This window comes from Bubalus bubalis, chromosome 21, assembly GCF_019923935.1.
Source record: "Bubalus bubalis isolate 160015118507 breed Murrah chromosome 21, NDDB_SH_1, whole genome shotgun sequence".
NCBI lineage: Eukaryota > Metazoa > Chordata > Mammalia > Artiodactyla > Bovidae > Bubalus > Bubalus bubalis.
In genome coordinates this window covers 58,057,405-58,078,194 of record NC_059177.1, presented here as the reverse complement: position 1 = coordinate 58,078,194, position 20,790 = coordinate 58,057,405, and the positions used below count along the sequence as shown (strand labels likewise).

Sequence of the window (20,790 nt, the reverse complement as noted above, 5' to 3'; positions counted from 1 at the left end):
CACAATCGCCAAAGATCCCAGCAACCTGCATCACACCACAAGCCCTCACCCGCAAGCAGACACCCCCGGGACCAGAAGAGCGACAGGCACACAGCACCCTGAATCTCCCAGGCACGTGGAGAGAGATACACAGATAGCCATGTACATGCAGGAGCACACAAGACGTACATGTCGGCACCCGGAAGGTGCTCGAGGGGGCGTCACACGACAGCGCTGAGCATCCCTAAAGAGTGTGTGTGTGTGTGTGTGTGTGTGTGTCTGTCTGTCTCTCTCTCTCTCACACACACACACACACACAGGGAAATGCAAACAGACACGCATTAGAACACCCACACCCTCCTGGAGGAGAGACTTCCAGGCTGAGAGGCGCTGGACACTGGTGGACCCAGTGCAGAGGCCTCATCCACACCTTTCTGCGCCCTGGGACTGTGCCATCCAGGAAGCCCTGCTGCTCGAGGGAGCCCCTCGCCCAGCTCTGCTGCTCCGTAACTGAGAGCACCCAGCAGCGGCAGGGCATCCTGAGGAGGAGCGGGCTCCCTTGGTGACTTCTGCCAGGTGGTTATGACGTGTCCCTGTGACAGTCACATGGGGCCCGGGACACGAGCCTGTGCTCCACACGGCTCCGCTCAAGGTCAGCACTCGGGGGCCGTGCTCAAAAGGCCGAGCTCAGCAGGCCGGGGCCAGGGCCCTGCGTCCTCCTCGGGGAGGCTGATAACAGCACGGCCAGGCGTCTGGGGCTGCTCCTACCCACCTGGCCAACAGGGCCGAGAGCCAGCCGTGTACGTCAGGGTCTCTGTGAGGCCTGGCCCCTCCTTACCCCAGAGGGAGTACCGGGGTTAAGAAGGAGCACAGGCCGTGGAATGATACAGGCGGACTCAATATAAATAAAATATTCATATAAAAATAGTCTCTTACAAAATATTCTCTCTTATCCAGTGGCTCACTTTCTAGAAGGTGGGAACTGCTGGGGGTTTAGCATTACCTTTCCCCCCCCCCTCTCTCTCTGTTCCAAACTGGACTTTTCTAATGGGGAGATTTGAGCTGCGCAGGAGTACAGGCTGGGAACCGTATTCTAGAAAACGTCTCCCAATTCCAGACCAGCTTAAATCTCTGGAGAATTAGCAGCAACAGCAAAAAAAATGTGTGTGTGTGTGTGTGTGTGTATCTATATACGTAGAAAGGTGTCTGCCCTTGCACTCGAACATCTAGTGCGGCAAGGGGGTCCTGGCGAAATCAGCTAGGAAAAAGATCTGCCTGAAGAATCACTACGCACAGTTCTACTCCACTCCTCGTCCTAGCAGCAGAACATCCCACAGGGAAAGCCAGCGGTCCACGTTGATTGCAGAAAACGGATCCCGACGAGGTGGAAGGGTTCTTGTTTAATTAAATAAATTAATATTATTTTTTAATATCAGAATAAATTGTTAAATATTGCTATTACTGTTGAGGCCCCCGGGGTCTGGTGTTTCAGGCTCCGCTCCGGCCGAAGGCGGCGTCTGGGTGGGGCGTGGATGACGACTTGGGGCCCAGCAGGGGTCCCCCGCCGCCCTCCCCACCGTCAGGGCCGCCCCCCCGCCCCACCGCCCCAGCAGACAAGACAAGCTCAGCAGCGGCTGTGGAGGTTGGGGCCGGGGGCTATGGAGGTTGGGGCGGGGCCGCGCGGGAGCGTGCCGGCCCTCCGCCGCCCCGCCCCGCGCGTGGCCCGGGGACCGCCTCCCGCTGCTCACTTGCATGTGTAGACCTCGGTGCGCTCGCTGCACGTGTTACACTTGACGTAGCAGCACCAGTGGAACTTGCAGTTGCATTGCCACACGCGGGCGTACTGGTGGGTGTTGTAGCCGCGGCCGCAGCACATGAGGTCGCAGCCGCTGGCCTGGGGCGCCGTCTTGTTGCAGGCGCGGCCCTGCGTGCCCACGCTGCCCGTCGCCGGGTCCTCCTCGCAGTAGCTGGGCGACTTCTCGATGTACACCAGCTCGGTGTCCATGGGCTTGCGGTAGGACAGCGGCTTCTTGATCTTGAGGAAGGCGGGCCGCTTGTTGCGGCTGGCGCGCACGGGCTCCACGTGGACCGCCTCGTTGTACTTGTCCTTAAGCACGTAGCCCAGCTCGCGGAACTGCGGCAGCGTGGTCCAGCAGGTCTTGGTGGTGCAGGAGCCCGACACGCCATGGCACTTGCACTCCAGCTTCATGTTTTCCTCCAGGATCTGCGGGGGGCGGCGGAGAGAGCACAGCTTGTCACGGCAGGGCCGGGCGGGCGCCCCGGGCCACCCCCCACCCGCTCTGCCGCCGGCCTGGTGGGCTTGGCCTGTGCTTTCCTTTCCGGGAGGCTGCCCTGCTGGCTCAGCTGGTAAAGAATCTGCCTGCAGTGTGGGAGACCTGGGTTCGATCCTGGGGCCGGGAATACCCACTCCAGTATTCTGGCCTGGAGAATTCCATGGACTGTATCGTCCATGCAATCACAAAGAAGCGGACACAGCTGAGCCATTTCCACTTTCACTTACTTTCTTTCTGGTGCCGGAAGCTCAGACCTGGATGCAAAGCCTCCCCAGGACTCGCCTGCCCTCCCTGCTCCCAACCCCGAGGGGCCCTCATGCCGCTGCTTAGATCCACGCAGGCCCATCTTGACCACACGTGGGTTCTCTCAGGGCTACACCGGCTTAAAATCACTTTGGAACCAACGTTTGAAAGCCAGGAGGAGACTTTCAAAGGCAGGCTGTGAGGTGTTCTGCCAGGCCAACAGAACAGGTACCCAGCAACTCCGGAGTGATGCTCGAAATTATTCACAACCAGAGCAGCTGGACGCTGACCTGCTGGCGTGGGAGCTGGCCACAGAGGCCAGCACGGCGGTCCAGCAGTGTCTGGCTCACCTCGGCCAGCTCGGCCACCCGGGCAGTGATACACGGAGCTGCGCCAGCCTCCGCCTGCCTCCCGGGCTGGCAGCCCTCGGCTCGCCCCCGTCCTTACTGTTCTCTGGAGCCGTAAGGACTGGTTTAAGTCCCAGATCTAACATGAACCTGCTGAGTGCCCTCAGGCAGCTTGCTTGTTTCCCCACGTTCAGAACCAGGGTGATGGGTGTACTTCATTATAAGCCTCCAGTGAGATGCTGGTCAGAAAGGAGAGAGGGTGGGCTTCTGAGACACACAGGAAGCTCAGCTATCTACGGCACGACGTGGCACGGAAGAAGCCGGGCGCAAGAGGACCTACTACGTGACGGCAGTGACAGCAAGTTCCAGGACAGGCGAAGCTGACGACGGGGCTCCGCGCCATCTTTATCTTCAGAAACGGGCTGAGACGGCCCATGGCCTGGATTTTGCTGGCCCCTGCTGCGGACACGACTGAGTGACTCTGCGACCCCATGGACTGCAGCGCAGCAGGCCTCCCTGTCCTTCCCCATCTCCCAGAGTTTGTTCAAACTCACGTCCATCGAGTCGGTGATGCCATCCCACCGTCTCATCCTCCGTCACCTCCTTCCCCTCCTGACCTCAATCTTTCCCAGCATCAGGGCCTCTTCCAATGAGGCAGCTCTTGGAATAGCCCAACAATTAAAGAAGACAACGTTTACCAAACCCCCCACAGGACAGGATATTTATATTGCTATCTAGGTTGAGTTTTGTTTTTTTTTTTCCCAGTTTTTGTCTCCTTCCCTCCCTCCTTTCTGTTGTTCATTGATTTAAACTCTGTGCATGAAGAGGCATCTTTGGGGTTACAGTGTCTCCTCCTTCCAGGCCATCTTCAGCCTGATGTCATCCTAACAGGCCCTTGCTGCTGTGCGCCAGGCACGCGATGGGCACGTGCTGGTGGGCGCCATTTCTGGGTCACCGCGTGTGAGCGTGCTGGTGGTCCTGCATCCACACTGCCCGGCTGCCTTTGTCTGTGACAGCGACAGGCTGAGTGCGGGAGGGAGGGAGTGGCCTGGGCACACTCTGGGCCCATGCGTTCATGCTGTTGTTTCGCTGCTAAGTTGTATCCGACGCTTTGCAACCCCATAGACCGCAGCCTGCCAGGCTCCTCTGTCCATGCGATTCTCCAGGCAAGAAGACTGGAGTGGGTCGCCATTCCCTTCTCCAGGGCATCTTCCTGACCCAGGGGTCAAGCCTGCATCTCCTGCACTGGCAGGTGGATTCTTCACCACCAAGCCACCAGGGAAGCCCGTGCACTGGCGTCTTATTTAACTCTGTGGGGTTAGTAGGATTCCATTTAACGAGGCAAAAACCAAGGCTCGGCTGACTCCCAGAGCGGGTCTGTGAGGTGTTCGGAGGCCAGAGTCTTGTTGTCGAGGGGTACGAGTCAAGTGCTTGGTGGCTGAATACTTGCTGTGTGATTTTGGTGTTGTCAATCCCCCTCTCTGAGCCTCAGCTGCCTTCGGTGAACATGGAGTGACGGGAGCATCTTCTCTGACAAAAGTTAAAGGGGCTGGGATAGAGCCTGATGTTCCAAAAGTAGCCATTAGTTCTGCCTCTGAGCTGGGCCTGTGTGGGTGCTGGGGACACAGAGGTGACCAGGTCAGATCCCTGTCTCCAAGGACAGGCCTGTGTCCAGGGTCCTCTTGGCCCCAGACGCTCCGAGTCCAAGAGGTGATTGGTCACGATACTCAACAGGAGGGAAACCCACAGTGTCTGTACTTAAACACGCCAGCGAGGCCAGGGCACCAGAGTGTCCTGGGACTCAGCTGAACACCTGCTTCCAGGACACCTGTTGTGTGATCCCCACATGGTGCAGCTGGTGGGGGGGAGCAGCCCCCCAAGTCACACAGATGTCCCTTGTGGTCATCAGTGAGCAGACAGTCCCCAGGTGTCACCTTTCCGTGTTGGCCTAAAAAGCAGAGGTGTCGTGTGTGTTGGGGGCAGAGTTCAGCAGGCGTTTCTGGGGCCTGATGCCCTGGCTGGTGGATCTTAGAGCATCAGAACCTCCCACACGGATGCCTGGGGTGAGGGGCATTCAGAACAGGTTCTGACACTGAGCAGGCATGAGGACACGGAGCACCTGGCTTGGAAGTGGTTCCCTCTGAGGCGCTTGCCCTGGAAATCACATGCCCGGAAACAGGTTCAGGGATGTTCCTGCCAGCAGTGTTCGTGACGGCTTTGTGGGCACGATCTGATGTCCGTCCACGGTAAGACGGATAAACGGAGGTGAGTGGGCTCAACGGGGCCCTCAAGGACAGGGACCTTGAACAGCCAGAGCGGCAGAGGTCAACCTTGGAACACAGTTGGGAGGGAAGGGGGCAGTCATGGGAGCTCTGCACGGAATGACTGCGTGTGTATCAAGTCCAAAGGTGGCAGAACTGGACTGGAGAGAAAGGAGGGTCACAGATATACCAAGACAGTGGTTGTCCCTGGGGTAGGAGGCGAGGGACTGGGGCTGGCTAGGGTCACCCAGGGGGCTCCTGGGGTCCTGGCAGCTTTCTGTTCCTTGATATGGGTGCTTTCTCTTTATTCATTTAAATCCTCATGGACGATCTGAGAGCTTTTTTTGTACGTGAGCTGTGCTTGCAATTTATAAAAATGCAACGGGCGCAGGAGCCCACAAGCACATGCAGAGAGAATGCACGTCAGTAGCTCCGGGAAAACACGGATCAGCACTGCGGTGAGACAGCACGCACCACCCACCGGGGTGTGCGAGAGGAAAGAGAGGGCCGCTGTTGCAGCAGGATGTGGAGAAGTGGGGCCCTCGTATGCTGCTGAGGGGTGTGAGCAGGCGAGCCCCCAGGGCAGGCTGGCAGCGCCTCTGTGTTAGCGCGGCTACCGAATGGCCTGGGGCCGCGCTCCCCACCCCTCACCTCACAGGCCGAAACCCTAGCCCCCAAAGGGGGGGTAGTGGCGATCCTTTGGGAGGGTCTTCAGTCACAAATGAAGCCCTCATGAATGCTCTTGGTGCCTCGTGAAGGAAGCTCCAGAGAGCCCCTTCCAGCCCAGGAGGACCAAGAGAAGGTCCCGGCCGAGAGCCAGGAAGCGGGTCCTCACCAGGGCACAAGCCGCACCTTGGGCCCCCTGCTCCCAGAAGTGGGAGAAGCACGTTTCTGTTGTTTTGCTCCCGTGCCACCCAGTCTGGGGCGCTCTGCTGGAGCTGCTCGGGCACCCCGAGACACCCAGCAATTCTCCCTAGGTGTTGGGTTGGCCACAGAGGTCATTTCAGTTTTTCCGTAAGATGTTAGAGCAAGGATACCGAGAAATCTGTTCATCACCTGTGCACACTGGGTCCATGCTTTTATAGGTGGTGTCTTACTTCATGATTCCACTTAACAAGGCAAAATCTAAGGGTCAGCTACCTCCTAGAGCTGGTCTGTGCGGTGTTCGGAGGCCAGGGTCTTATTGCCGAGGGGTGTGAGTCGAGTGGTTGGTGGCTGCTTATTTGCTGTGTGACCTTGGGATTGTCACTCCCACTCTGAGCCTCAGCTGCCTTCAGTAAACATGCAGTGAAGACAATTCGATCTTTTGTGGCAAAAGTTGCAGCGGGGCGTGGCTGGGAGAGAATCAGATGTTCCAAAAGTCGCCATTAGTTCTATCTCTGGGCTGGGCCTCTGTGGGTGCTGGGGCAGAGAGGTGACCAGATCAGATCCCCATCTCCAGGGATGGGCCCGTGTCCAGGGTCCTGTTGACCCCAGATGCTCAGCCTTCAGGAGGAGGTAACCCCAGCAAGTTGATATACTGAACAGAAGGGAAGCCCACACACACACATCCATGTAAAAAAATGGATTAAACAACGTTTACAGCAACATCCTTTACAACAGCCCCAAAGTGGAAACGACCCAGACGAGCACTGACGGGTGAAGAGAGAAAATGTGGGCCGCCCGCACACAGAGTATCAGCCATGAAAAGGGATGGGTGCCGACCCGACCACCATGCACCCTGATCACATGGCGCTGTGACCGAAGCCAGACCCACAGGACCAGGTCCGGTCTCATCGCGTTTACCGGCCATGTCCGGGAGAGGCAGCGCTGTGCAGACAGGAGGCAGGCCAGAGAAGTGGGGGGTGAGTGCTGGAGGGTGCAGGGCTCTTCTGGAGGTAAGCTGACTGTGGGGAAGGCTGTGCACACGTGTGACGATATCAAACAGTGCTGAACTGCGCCCTTTGGGCGAGCGCCACGCCACGGTGTGTGCAGTAGACTGTAACTAAGTTGGCTTTAAAAAAAAACAAGTTCTTGGCCGGTTGTGAGGAAGCACTGGGTGACACCGAGTGTGTCCCTGGTGGTGGCCCCCCGGGCGGCGAGCCCCAGCGCCAGGGCCAGATGCCCGGGCGGCCGCCTCCAGCTCACCGCCTCCCTCCTCCTCTGGGGCCACCATGGCCTGCGGCCCTGGCAGCACTTGCATGGGCCCTGATCGCATGACACGCAGCCCGTTAATTAACCCTGCAGACTCTGCATTTTGAGAGCTCGGTGATCACATTAAGTCCGCATTAAGCTGGGCGGAATCACAGCCGCGCTGGCCAGGACTGGTCACTCGGACGGGCACTGAGCCCTCTCCCCCAGGCAAGGGGGTGCGAGCAGAGGAAATGCATGTGGGACAAAGCCAGGCTTGGCTGCCAGCATCTGAGCTGCCTGGGGCAGGGGGCCTTCCGGGGCCCTCCCACTTGGGGCCTGGGCTGCAGTTCTGGGTCAGGCAGTCACGGGTCCGCGCATCTTCCCCGTGGCCTGGCCCGTGGCTGGTGCACTCAGGAGATGTCCAGACAGAAATCAGCAACAAGTGCCTTCACACCCTGGCACAGCTGGTACCCCAGGCTCAAGCACCCATCCCGAGCTTCCAGGGTCCTGGGGGCCCTGCATCGCCAGATGGAGGGAAGGTCAGGGGCCCCGGGGAGGGGCAGTGGGGGGCCTGGAGCCGCCTGAGTGGACTGCTGTCAGTATTTCTGCCCATGGCTGCACTTCTGGGTCCTTCCTGGCTTAATGACCGGGCCCACGAGCCTGCCCGGGCGGTGCCACATTGGCATCCTTGATGCAGAGACCTCTCGAGATGGAAGGAAAGGCCACCGAGAAAGCAGATCGCGAGGCCCTCTGAGTTCTGTTCCTGCCCCTCACCCCACCTGTCACCGCCGGTCAGGCAGGGCAGGGACTGGCCTTCATGGAAGTGGCTCCAGGTGAGGACCGGGGACTCACCTGGTGAGTAACGTTGAGCCACAGAACCTGCGCCCTTGCAAAGAGCCCGTGGGGAAGCAGGGTGCAGGCATCTGCCTCAAATAAGAGAATAAGCCAGACGAAGACGGTGAAGCTGGGTCAAGGGTGCGGAGTGTGGGGGTGGGAGGCAGGCGGCCGCGTGACACCGCTGGGCGGGACATCCTCTCTGAAGGAGGGGACGCTCCAGCAGAAGCAGAGGCCCAGGGCAGGCCGGGGTGGGGCAGCACAGGCCCCTTGAGGGACAGACACTGGGGCCAGCGGCCGGAGGGCAGAGGGCCCGAGGCTTCCACTGAACAGGGCCAGGGCTGTGCGGAGCCCAGGAGGGGGCCTCCCACAGGCTCTGCTGACCATGCTCAGGAGCGGTGGCTTGGTTTTTCTGTTTTTAGTGGAATATGATGTGTGTTCCTGGTGTACAGCATCATCCATCAGCCATATGTACCAAGTGATGTGGGTGAACCTGGAGCCTGTCGCAGAGTGAAGTCAGTCAGAAAAACACATGTTTATGCACATATGTGAAATCTAGAAAAACGGTGATGAAGCCCTACGGCAGGGCAGGAATAGAGATGCAGCTGGAAAGAACGGACTTGTGCACACAGTGGGGCAGAGGCGGGGTGGGACGAACTGCGAGAGCAGCACGACGTGTATACATGGCCGTGTGCAAAGCAGGTGCCGTGCAGCACGGGGAGCTCAGCCCGGTGTCCTGCGATGACCCAGAGGGCTGTCATGCGGGGTGGATGGGAGGGAGGGGGAGAAGCACAAGAAGTTCCACATTCGCTGGGGAAGCGTGGAGAAAGCACAGCGGCCCCAGTGCGTCCTTCGCCCATTTGCCTGTGACTAACACCTCAGCTCAGCATAACGTACACTTATCAGCACGGTAAATTAACGAACGAGCTAAGGGCGTCCCTGGCGGCTCAGCTGGTGAAGAATCCGCCTGCACTGTGGGAGACCTGGGTTCGATCCCTGGGTTGGGAAGATCCCCTGGAGAAGGGAATGGCTACCTACTCCAGTGTTCTGGCCTGGAGAATTCCATGGACTGTATGTCTGTGGGGTCACAAAGAGTCAGACACGACTGAGCCACTTTCTTCTTATAATATCCGCTTATTCAGTGAAGTCCGTACTTCATTCGGATCCCCTGGGTTGGGACCTTCTGTCCCCTTCCTGTTCCAGGAGCCCATCCAGGCCACCCCATGGCCTTCAGTCTGCCTGTCTCCCTGGGCTGCGAGACGGGGTGTTATTGTGTGAGGACAGGACAGCCAGTGGCGGCCAGGAGCAGGATTTATGATTGTTTAAAGTCCGCTCATTGGCTGTAACAAAGGCACCACTCCAGTCCCGGGAGACGGTGTGTGTGAGAGACTCCAGGGGCATCTGGGAAAACTCTGCACCTTCTGCTCAATTGCACTGTGGACCTAAAACTTGTCTGAAACATGGTCTTAAAAAAGCCCCAGGCGAGAGGCTGTACTCAGGGAGAGTCGCTGGAGTCCAGACATGGTTGATTCTGCTGCTGACCAGGCCTCCCTGGACCTGGGTTTCCCCATTTCAAAGTCAAGGGTTTGAAGTAAATGATTCCCAAGGCTGCTTCTGACTCTAAGAATCCCAACCTCGTACCAATACTGCTCTTCAACCCAAAGCGTTTTCAGGGGTCTGACACCCGCTGAGAGATGGGCACGGACATCCCATTTCACAGGTGAGGAAACTGAGGCTCAGAGAAGGAAAGGGACTCAAGACCACAGCGCAGGCTGCATCTCCTCCATACGTCTGTCTGGAGCACTCCCCACCCTCCGCCTCCGCCCACCCCGCCCCCAGGAGACTGGCCCGGAAGGCTGCACCCCTGAGCTGGCTCTCGCTCCTAGGGGCAAGTGGTCTGGCTCCGAGCACAGCTGCCTCGGGATGAATGCAGAGGCTCTGGCTGGTGGAGGCCCCGGAGGGAGCCCCAGGGGCAGAGCCAAGTCCTGATTCTCATTCCTCCTGCTCCTCCCCGCCGGCTCCACGGGGTGGCCGCATCCCCCTCACCAAGGTCACAGGTCACAGCTCCCATGTGCTCTGTGCGCCCACTGGGTTCCAGCAGCCCGACCCCCTCCCCGGCCCACCCGGCCTGAGGAGTAACGGCCCCCCTGCTGCCAGCCCCAGGGAGCTGCACCCTCCCTCTGGGCTCCCTTGCCTGTGTCCTCTATTCTGTTCGCCTCTCTCTTTCCTGCAGTGTAATGCGCAAGCCACAGAGCCCACCCTCCTAAGCGTGTGCGCGTCAAGGGCTTTAGTACATGCCGTGTGCTGCCGCCACTGCTAAGTGCGGAGCGCTTCATCACCCGAGAGAAAGCCCGTGCTGCGCAGCAGTAGTCAGTCCAGTTTCTCCCCCTCTCGGGCCCTGGCAACTGCTCATCTGCTTTCTCTCTTTATAGATTTTTTTTTTTTTTTTGCCTGTTCTGGACATTTCGCATAAATGGGCTCATACAGCGTGTGGCCTCTTGTGTGCCCGGCTCCCTGCACTCAGCACAAAGCTTTCAGAGCTCACCCCAGTGCCACAGCGCTCAGCACCCATCCCTTTTCACGGCTGAATAATACTCCCTGTGGGGCCGAGCGGCGCTCCATCCGCCCAGCCACCAGCCGCTGGCCTCAGGCTCTCTGGTTAAAACCGTCCTGGGTTTCCGAGTCGGAGCGTGTCGGCCGCCCAGCCCTGACCCGGTGCTACACCCTGGTTCCTCGCGGCAGGCCCGGGCACGAGCTGCCCCTCGACTCCCAGCCCACGCGCTCTCCCCTCCCTCCACCTCTGGGCTCTGCACCTGCCGGCCCTTATCTGGAAGGCCAATCTTTACTGCCTTTACGGAGGCTCGACCCAACAATTCCACCACAGAATATGTACCCTCCGGGGTAGGCGCATGCATGTGTAAAATGACAGCCTCGGAGAGGCCTTATCTGAGATATCAAAAGGCCGAAACGCTCTCGGGATCCACCAATGGGACCGGTTCTGCGAATCACGGGGCATCGATAAACTGGAATGTCCTGAACTGCCAGAGGACGAGGCGGCCCTGTGCTTCCCAGTGAGATGCACCGGTGGAGAGAGCAGGGGTGTGCAAAGCATGCGGAGCACGCGCTGTTTGCGCGAGATAGACTGTGTGTGTGCTTGAGAGCACAGAGTGCGCGCCCTGAGCAGCAGGAGACGCTGGGAGGAGGGGCTGCCTCCGGAGAGGATACCTGGTACCTTCCTTGCCGTAGGATTGTTCTTGGCGCCATCTGAATATTCTACCAGGTCGGAAAAGCGTCACCTCCTCCACAGAGCCTTCCCTGATGGCCAGGGCAGTCACGGACTCCCCCATGGTTTCCACCCCTGCCCTGGGCTGTTGGGTAATTTTCACTTTGTCCCCCTGCTGACTGTGTGCCAGTTATTAATAGCCTCTGGCGTCAGGCCAGCAGCTCCCTGCGGTGGACATGAAGCCATGCCACCCAGACCTCCTGCCTGTAGCGGTGTGCTGGTAAACCGGCTCCCAAGAGAAGAAAAAGCCCAGTGTGGGATAATTGCTCCCACCATGGCCAATTTGAAGCTCCCAGTGGTTTAGCAATCAGCTTGCATATCTCCAGTATTTAATACGGGGTCTTGTGAGTGCCAGGAGCCAGCTGCAGCACACCAGGGGACCGGGCAGCCTCCAGCTGTGCGACCCTGCAGGGTCCGTCCCAGCCCCACGTACCTGCCGCCTTCCCCGCAGCCGGGGACAGAGACAGGTGGGGGTCCCACGGTCTGGCCGCTCTGACGGGCGGCACCTGCTCTGGCGCTCCCACCGAGGCGCTGCAGGCACACTCGCGCCCCACCCTGCTCCTCCCCACCCCCCGTGTGTGCGTACTCACTTACGTCTGACTCTTCGTGACCCCATGGACTGTAGCCCACCAGGCTCCTCTGTCCGTGGGATTCTCCAGGCAAGGATACTGGAGTGGGTTGCCATTTCCTCCTCCAGGGGATCTTCCCGACCCAGGGATCAAACCCGCGTCTCCTGCATTGGCAGGCAGATTCTTTACCACTGAGCCACCTGGGACCCCCCTTCACTGATTCCTCATGAACAGCTTGGACTGAACTCCATCTCAGCCTCTGCTCCTGGGGCTACGAGAATGAGGAGACCCCTGCACCCCCGGCTGTGGCACTCCTGGGGGGCCAGGACGTGGCCCTCCACCCCAGCCTCGGGCAGAGAGCCTGGCTCGGAGTAGGTGCTGGCCAGCCGCGAGGGGAGAGGAGGACTCGCTGTGCGTCTGCTCCCATGTGCATTCCTCAGTCCTCACTCGTCGTGCACCAAGCATCTGCTCACCTCTGCCGCGGAGGCCCCGGGGGTTCCATGAGACAGACACGGGCCGTGCTGCCTTCCCTGAGCCTGAGGACCCAGACGGAGCAGCCCTGGAATTAATACCGCCCCCAGATCGAAGTCAGAGAGTGGGAGACAGACAGCAAATGAAACTCGACCCGGGAGGAGCTGCCCTGTGCGCAGCAAGGACCAGAAACTAGGCAGGGCACGCGAGAATCCGCCCAACTCAAGACGACACAGAGGAGGAGATAAAAAAATAAAAAAAAAGAGGAGGAGAGATAGTCCCCTCAGTGAATGGTTCCGGGAGGACAGCAACGTGTAAAAAATGAACGCAGAACACTCTCTAACACCATGCACAAAAGTAAGCCTAAAATGGATTAAAGATCTAAATGACAGACTGGATACTATAAAAGCCTTAGAGGAAAAGAGAAGTAGAACACTCTTTGACATAAATTGCAGCCATATCTTTCTGGATCCATCTCCTAGAGTAACAGAAAGAAAACAAATGAGACCAAGTTAAACTCAAAAGCTCTTGCACAGCAAAGGAAATCATGAACAAAATGAAAAGACACAGGGAAATGCAAATTAAAACTACAAGGAGGTCTTATTACCTCACATGGGTCAGAATGGCCATCATCCAAAACATCTACAGGAATTCCTGGAGAGGGTGTGGAGAAAAGAGAACCCTCCCACACTGTTGGTAGGAACGTAAGTGAGAACGTCCACTGTGGAGAACAGTATGGAGGTTCCTTGACAAACTAAAAATAGAACTTACCATATGACCCAGCAGTCCCACTGCTGGGCATATGGCCAGAGAAAACCATAAATCCAAGAGACACAGGCACCCCAATCTTCACTGCAGCTCTACTTACCACAGGCAGGGCATGGAAGCAACCTAAGCGTCCATCAACAAAGGAACGGATAAAGAAGATGTGGCACGTATACACAATGGAATATCACTCAGCCATAAAAAGGGACAAAATCGTGCTGTTTGCAAAGACATGGATGGACCTAGGAGTGTCGTACAGAGTGAAGAAAAACATCGTATATTAGAAAAGTGGTTCGCATGAACTTACTTGCAAAGCAGAGATAAAGACACAGATGTAGAACAAATGAATGGATACAAGCAGATAAGGTGGGGAGGGATGAACTAGGAGGTTGGAACTGATGAATACACGCCACTGTGGGTAATGCAGACGACTGATGCGAAGCTGCTGTGCAGCACAGGGGCGTCTGCTCCGTGCCCTGTGGTGACCTAAACGGGAAGGAGGTCCAGAGCAGGAAGGACGTGTGTATGCGTGGAACGGATTCCCCTTGGTGTGCGCTAGAAATTAACACAACGCTGCAAAGCAACTATAGCCAATGAAATTAAAAAAAACAAACAAAAGGACAGCCCGCAGAATGGGAGGAGATACTTGCAAACAATGCAACTGACAAGGGATCCATTTCCAGAATTTACAAACAGCTTGGGGGCTTCGATATTAAATAAAACAACCAATGGTCCCATCCAAAACTGGGCAGAGGAACCTAAATAGACCTTTCTCCAAGGAAAACACACAGATGGCCAAGAGGCACATGAAAAGATGCTCAGCACGGATGATGATTAAGAGAAATGCCAATCAAAACTACAGTGTGATATCACCTCACACCAGTCAGAATGACCATCATCAAAAAGTCTACAGACAATAAATGCTGGAGAGGGTGTGGAGAGAAGGGAACCCTCCCACACTGCCAGTGGGAATGTAAATTGGTACATCCACTATGGAAAAAAATATGGGGGTTCCTTGAGCAACTCAAAACAGAACTACCCTACGACGCAGCGTCCCACTACTGGGAGTATATCTGGAGAAAACCGTAATTCCAGAAGACACGCACCCCAGTGTCCATGGCAGCACTAAACACAGCCAGGACACGGAACCAGCCAAGACGTCCATCAACAGTTGAATAGATAAAAAAGATAGGGTACATATACACAGTGGAATACTTCAGTCGCTCAGTCGTGTCCCACTCTTTGCGACCCCATGAATCGCAGCACGCCAGGCCTCCCTGTCCATCACCAACTCCCGGAGTTCACTCAAACTCATGTCCATCGAGTCGGTGATGCCATCCAGCCATCTCATCCTCTGTCGTCCCCTTCTCCTTCCACCCTCAATCTTTCCCAGCAACAAAGTCTTTTCACATGAGTCAGCTTTTTCCATCAGGTGGCCAAAGGATTGGAGTTTCACCTTCAACATCAGTCCTTCCAGTGAATATTCAGGACTGATTTCCTTTAGGAATACTACTCGGCCATAAAAACTGAAATCCTGCTATTTGCAGCAACGTGGATGGACCTGGAGATTATCATACTAAGTGAAGACCGACCGAGAAAGACAGATACATATGATGCTGCTTATATGTGGGATCTACAATATGATACAAACGAGCTTATTCACAAAACAGAAATAGAATGGACCGACGGATACCGACGAGGAAGGGTGGGGGAGGGCGGGCTGGGCGCCTGGGGCGGACACGGACACACTGCTGTATTTAAAGCAGATAACCAGCAAGGCCCTACTGTATAGCACGGGGAACTCTGCTCGATATTCTGTAATAACCCAAATGGGGGAAGAGTCTGAAAAAAGAATGAATGTATGTATAACTGAGTCACTCTGCTGTACACCTGAAACTAACAACATTGTTAACCGGCTGTACTCCAATACAAAATACATTTTAAAAGAAAATTCAAGCTTGGAACAATATTAAAAAGTTTCTGTGGCACCTGAGAGAATGTAAAAAATGTAAAGGAAAAGAAACTAAAATCTTCTCTAAATACGTGTTAGTCGTTCGGACATACCGACTCTCTGCGACCCCGTGGATGGTAGCCCACCAGGCTCCTCTGTCCGTGAGATTCTCCAGGCAAGAATACTGGAGAGGGTTGCCATGCCCTCCTCCAGGGGATCTTCCCGATCCAGGGATGGAACCCAGGACGCCCCCCACTGCAGGTGGATTCTTTCTTTACCACCGGAGCCACACGAGAAGCCCTGACATTAAAAAAATAAAACTATCAAGGACCGCCCTGTACAGAGCAGGGAACTCTGCTCACGATTCTGTAATAAATGGGAAAAGAATTTGAAACATAGAAACGTGTATGTTTAGGTGAGTCATTCTGCTATATACCTGAAACTAACCCAACACTGTGAAGCAACAATATTTCAATAAAAGTTTAAAAAAGTCGAACTTAGGGGAGATGGAGGAATGGCAGTTAAAGCCAGGGAACAGCACATGCCAAGGCCCAGAGGTGGGCGGCATGCGGATAACCCCCCAGGAGGAGCGGGAGGAGACAGGGCTGCACGCGCAGGGCAGGGGTGCTCCTGATGACCTGAGGGCCCAAGGGTTCCGGGAAGGGGCCTTCCTGCAGTGACGGATGAGGTCTGGCTGACCCCCTGAGAGAGGACTCCAGAGAGGGTGGAAATGAGGTCAGAGAGGCAGAGTGGAGGGCGGGGAGGCCATCCCCATCACCCAGGCCGGAGACGCTGGAGGCCCCGATGGAGGCAGTGGCAGTGGGGGGAAGGGGAGCTGACACCCAGTGGGGAAGGGTGCGGGGCCCCGGGGTGACTCACGGGCCTCTGATGGACATGGAGGCCGTGCAGAGACCAGGGGCCAGGCCAGGAGCCAGGCTCGGGGAAGGCCACATGTCGAGGGCGTGATGGGGACATGTCAGGCTCAGTGAGTGGTCAGGAAGAGGGGGCCTCTCCGGGAGCAGAAATCTGAAATCTGGCCCCGGTCAGCTTGAGCAACCACAGCAGATGATCCCGGTCAGGATCCAGTCACTTCCAAAGACACAAAACGTGGATGAAAACAGCTAGAAGTAGGACACCCATCTCTATCATTTTGGGTATTAAAAAAAAGATTACAAAAGCACAAGAAACGAGAGACTGAGAAAGATGACCACCAGCTAACTATGAAGTAAGAGGCTGCTAAAAAGGCAACCATCCGAAGCCATATTAACAGAGGTCTAACGTTCATAACATAGGAGGAGACAGTCTGGCCATGTGACTTTCAGAACTGGGCTATGCCCCCACCGATGGACAGACCTAGAGAGCACGCGTACACGAGGGCGCTGGAGAGCCCAGGCTGACAGAGCTGGAACTGCCCCCCCGCCAAGAGAAGGCAGATTCTGGGGTCCTGGGCACCACCCCCTACACTCTGCTGGCCTGTCCTGGGGGGTGAATGGGAGGGGCTGTGTGTCCAGGGATCAGAACCAGTACCCCAGCTGCAGGGGACTCACAGGCAGCAGATCCCAGCTCCACGCAAAGCCAGGTGACCCCAGCACGCTGGCCAGCACTGGAGGGGCCGCCAGAGGTGGGGACCTCTTGTCCTGGGAGGTGTGGGGGGCGGCAGCTGGGGTCTGCGGGGGGCATTCCTGAACCAGGTGGGGCGGGGCCGCTTTTAACCTGCTCCTCTGTCCCCCAGCCCGGCAACCAAACCTGTCTGGAGTAGTAGGAAGGATTTTCTGCACCGCTGGAGGGAGAAAAATCAATCTCTCCCTGACAGGTCCCCCGGGAAGTGCCAACAATGTACCAGGTGCTGCCCAGAGCCCAGAATTACCAGGGCGGGGCTCCCAGGCCTGGGAGGGGCCTCAGGAGAAACTCGCTCCAGAAAAAATTCCTGATTCATGACACCCAACAGATACTATCGAGGCTGGCCTCCTGGGCCGCCCCAGACTTTGGGGCTGCCTGGATGATCTGGGGGTGGACTTCCTGGAGGAGGAAGGGGTCCTCCGGGGAGGGAGGGCAGGCAGTGACCGAGGGCCTCTGTCACCCCCTCATAGCATTGTGAGAGGCAGCTGAGTGCTGAGACCAAAAGCTCTTGGCCAGTGTTGAGCTCCACTGCCCCCCTCCACATTGCAGCCCTCGCCCAGGACGATTTCCCCACCTCGCAGTGACCGGCCCCCCTCCAGGAATGCACCTCCATTCATCCCCGCACGGCCCTGCCCAGCCCAGCCCTCCTGGGGCCTCTGCAAATGCCACCTCCTCCTCCTCCTCCCCGGAGCGCCCTGCCCCTGCCCCACCCAGCCCAGGAGGACTCCTCCAACACGGACCTCTCCCACGCCTGACACCCTTCGCCTGACACCCTTCGCCTGACACCCTTCTCTTTGTGCCCCGTTTACCGCCAACCCGCGTGGCCTCCAAGCTCTGCGAACGTGGATTCCGCGGTGAGGCTTTCTCCAGCCACGGAAACTAAAGGGGCCCCAGCCAGTCCTCACTGCCACTTGCCACCCGTCAACTCTCCAGTTCCCACTGGTCACCGCCAAGTCCGGGCTGGTGACTCAGGCAGGTCGGGACCAATCAGAGAGAGTCCTCGGGGTTCAGCGACAGACTGAGAAAGATCGACCGCTTTAGACGACCACCAGCTCACTGTAAACTAAGAGGCTGCTGAAAGGCAACCATCTGAAGCCGTATTAACAGTCGTGTAACATTCGTAATATAGGAGGAGACGGCCTGGCCGTGTGACTTTCAGAACAAGAACCGTAATTTCCCACCAGAGGAGCAGGAGGGGCTACAGAGGGCAGAGCCACGGACGGGCATCTCGCGGCCACGTGGTCTAACCAGGAAGGCAGAGTGGAGAGAGGAGGAGGGGTGTGTGGACGTGCTTCCTGGGAGTATCATTTGTGCCCTGGCTCACACTGGCCCTGAGTCTCTACCCTGGGACCAGTTGCTTCCACGAACTAATGACTTCCCTTTTTGTTTTTCAGCCGGCTTGACTTGGGTTTCTGTCCTTGTGGACTGAAATGTTGAACCTGGCCGAGACGTCCTTTTGCCGGTACAGTGCGATGCTTCACGTAAACCCCAAAGCCAGTCCCTAGTTGGTGGGTTTGAAGTCACAGCTGGAAGCAGAGCTGAGAGCCTCGACCATCTCCAGCTTCGGTCCATCTGAGCCCCGCCTCCCCTGTTGGCCCACCTGCGGCTCTGCAGGGAGAGCTCAGTTCTGGACTGTCTGTACCCCAGCTGGTGAGCAGTGACCCAGGCAGTCAGACTCAGTCTCAGCACAGCAGTACGGTGTGACGAGAGCAGCCTGAAGCAGGGCAGCAGGCACCAGAGCGAGGCAGCCCAAGAACCTGCTTCAAATCCCACCTCCGGCCACCACACGCTGGTGGTGACAGAAATGGCCGCAGGACACAGGGCACGCTGCCTGCCTGTCCAGCCCCCTGACCACAGCTGGCCGCCTCTGACCACAGAGGGGAAAACACTGGACCCCACCTGATAAAGAGAGACCCGAGAACGCAACTTCCGTTTTTTATCTTTGGATGCTGTGGTGTGAAAGTATGATTGCGGGAGCTTAGGCAGCCACCTTGTGACCCAAAGGCGACAGAACCAGAGGCCAAACAAGGTGACAAGGGCAGACGGAAGGATGGAAACAGCTTGGGCCTCGCAGAGTCTGCAGAGCCTCTGAAAGAAACTGTATCCAGACTTTCATTTTGCAGGAAAAAGCCAACTCCTATCATCGAAGCCACACCTAATAAGGTATGCTGGTACTTGGCACCTTGCACCTTCAGAGATCTGCTCCTTGTCGTCAAGCAGGAGCAGTCTTTCCTCAGAGGAAAAGGTGGAGATTAAGGAGAGAAGGGCAGGGCTTCCCTGGTGGCCTGTTGGCTAAGACGCTGAGCTCCCAATGCAGGGGGCCCTGGGTTCGATCCCTTGTTGGGGAAGTAGAGCCCACAGGCGGCAACCAAGTGTTCACACGCCACAGCTAAAGATCCCTCATGCCACAGAGAAGATCAGAGATCTCGAGTGCAGCCAAATAAATATTTTTTTAAAAAACCTCTTCGAGTTTTCCTTGTTCTGCACAATGAATGCTGGGGTGAGCTGGCACGGGGTGGGAGGGGTGGGGGGCAGGGTCGTGGGGTGGAGGGAGCAGGCAGGCCCAAGTCCTGGTTCTGCCCCTGCGTTGCTCTGTGGCTGCTGGCAAGTCCCTTTCCTTCTCTGGGCCCCGGTTTCCTCTGCCTCTAGGACGAAGGCCCCAGAGGGGACTTCCCAAGAGAGAAGACAGGGACACAGGGGCGAGACGGGCACATTCTCCCAGGTATCGCTGGGGCAGGAGGCAAGCTCTGGCTGATGCAGGAGTAGGGACAGAAGTGAGGGAGTGACCATCCCCCCCGGGGTGGGGGGCACTGTGAGTGCCCACCACGGCCCAGCCCCTCCCTCCCGCCTCCTCCCACACCCAGACACCTCTCCTGTCGGAACCCCACACCCAGCTCCTGCCGCCTGCCCAAGTGCACCCCACGATCGCCGCCTCCTCCCTGCGCACTGTCTACTCTGGCCTCTGCCTCATCCTTGCCCATCATCCGTGTGGACACTTCCCTGGCCCCTGCCACATCCTTGCCTGTCCGTGTGGACACGTCCCTGGCCCCTGCCGCATCCTTGCCCATCATCCGTGTGGACACTTCCCTGGCCCCTGCCGCATCCTTGCCCTTCCGTTTGGACACTGCCCTGGCCCCTGCTGCATCCTTGCCCATCATCCATGTGGACACTGTGCCTCCTCCCATGCTCAGACCCCAGCCACTCCCTTCCAGCAGGAGACCTGGCTTTGGAACCTTCTCCAAGCTCCCCCAAGGCAGCCGACCACCTGGGAGAGGCCGCACCAGTTGGGGGGAGCAGAGAGCAGGGGGCAGAGCTGCTGGGCGCGGAGGCCTCCTCTCCCAGGGCCGGGCTGGACCAAGGGAGGGGACGTGGGCACGGGGATGGTCCCCGGGCCCCGCCTGCCCGTCTCCAGGCAGCGTGTGACCCACACGGCCTGCTGCAGGGAGGCCCGCACGGGCCCCCCGCCTCTGCACATGATTCAAGGTGTCCCTCACTGTGCGTGCTGGGGCCACGCCCTGTGCCAAGCACCCCGTGCCTACTTCCTAGGGAGCCCAACAAGGTGGGGCCCCCGCTGGAGTCAAGGCAGAGGCCCTGGGTGCACTGGGCACCTCTGTGCCCCCTTCTCCATCCCCCGAGGGCGACCTGTGTATGCTGCACCCACAGACGCCCTGTACCCAGCCTCCAGCCAGGCCCAGTTGGGGGAGCCCCAGTCGCCAGCCCGGGTGCTGAGGCACCTTGATGCCGCCCGCGCTTGTAAGTAGCCCCTTCATTCAACTCCCCTGTGTTTCCCCAACTGTGCCGTCCACCAGGCCCCACCCCGAAGACAGAACAGGCTTCGGTTCTGTCTCCGTGTTCGAGGGGACATGGCCCATGGTGGCTGCATCAGGGCCAGTGACCCACAGCGAGGTGCCGGGTCCAAGGAGCCCTCAGAAGGGCAGCCGTGTTGCCAGGCGCTTAGACACGAAGTCCCTGCGTCGCCCGAGGGTGAGCGTAGGGATGACTGCCCACATCCGGGCCCCGTGCCCTCTCCATGCCAAGCTGCCCGGGGTCACAACTTCCCG

General features: G+C 57.7%; 1 protein-coding gene and 1 long non-coding RNA gene across 2 annotated transcripts in view; one reads left to right on the top strand and one right to left on the bottom strand.

Annotated features, from left to right (window-relative positions):
• Nucleotides 1–19,161, top strand: part of LOC112581169 — a 38,409-nt gene extending 19,248 nt beyond the window's left edge. Inside the window, exon 3 of the long non-coding RNA XR_006547234.2 lies at nt 18,124–19,161. This is a non-coding gene — a long non-coding RNA (uncharacterized LOC112581169). The remainder of the gene's footprint in view (nt 1–18,123) is intronic.
• The window catches only part of WNT7A (Wnt family member 7A), a 63,658-nt gene continuing 44,460 nt past the window's right edge, over nt 1,593–20,790 (bottom strand). Inside the window, exon 4 of the mRNA XM_006078873.4 lies at nt 1,593–2,203. Within this exon, the coding sequence (XP_006078935.1) occupies nt 1,724–2,203 (480 nt within the window). The 3' untranslated portion in view covers nt 1,593–1,723. The remainder of the gene's footprint in view (nt 2,204–20,790) is intronic.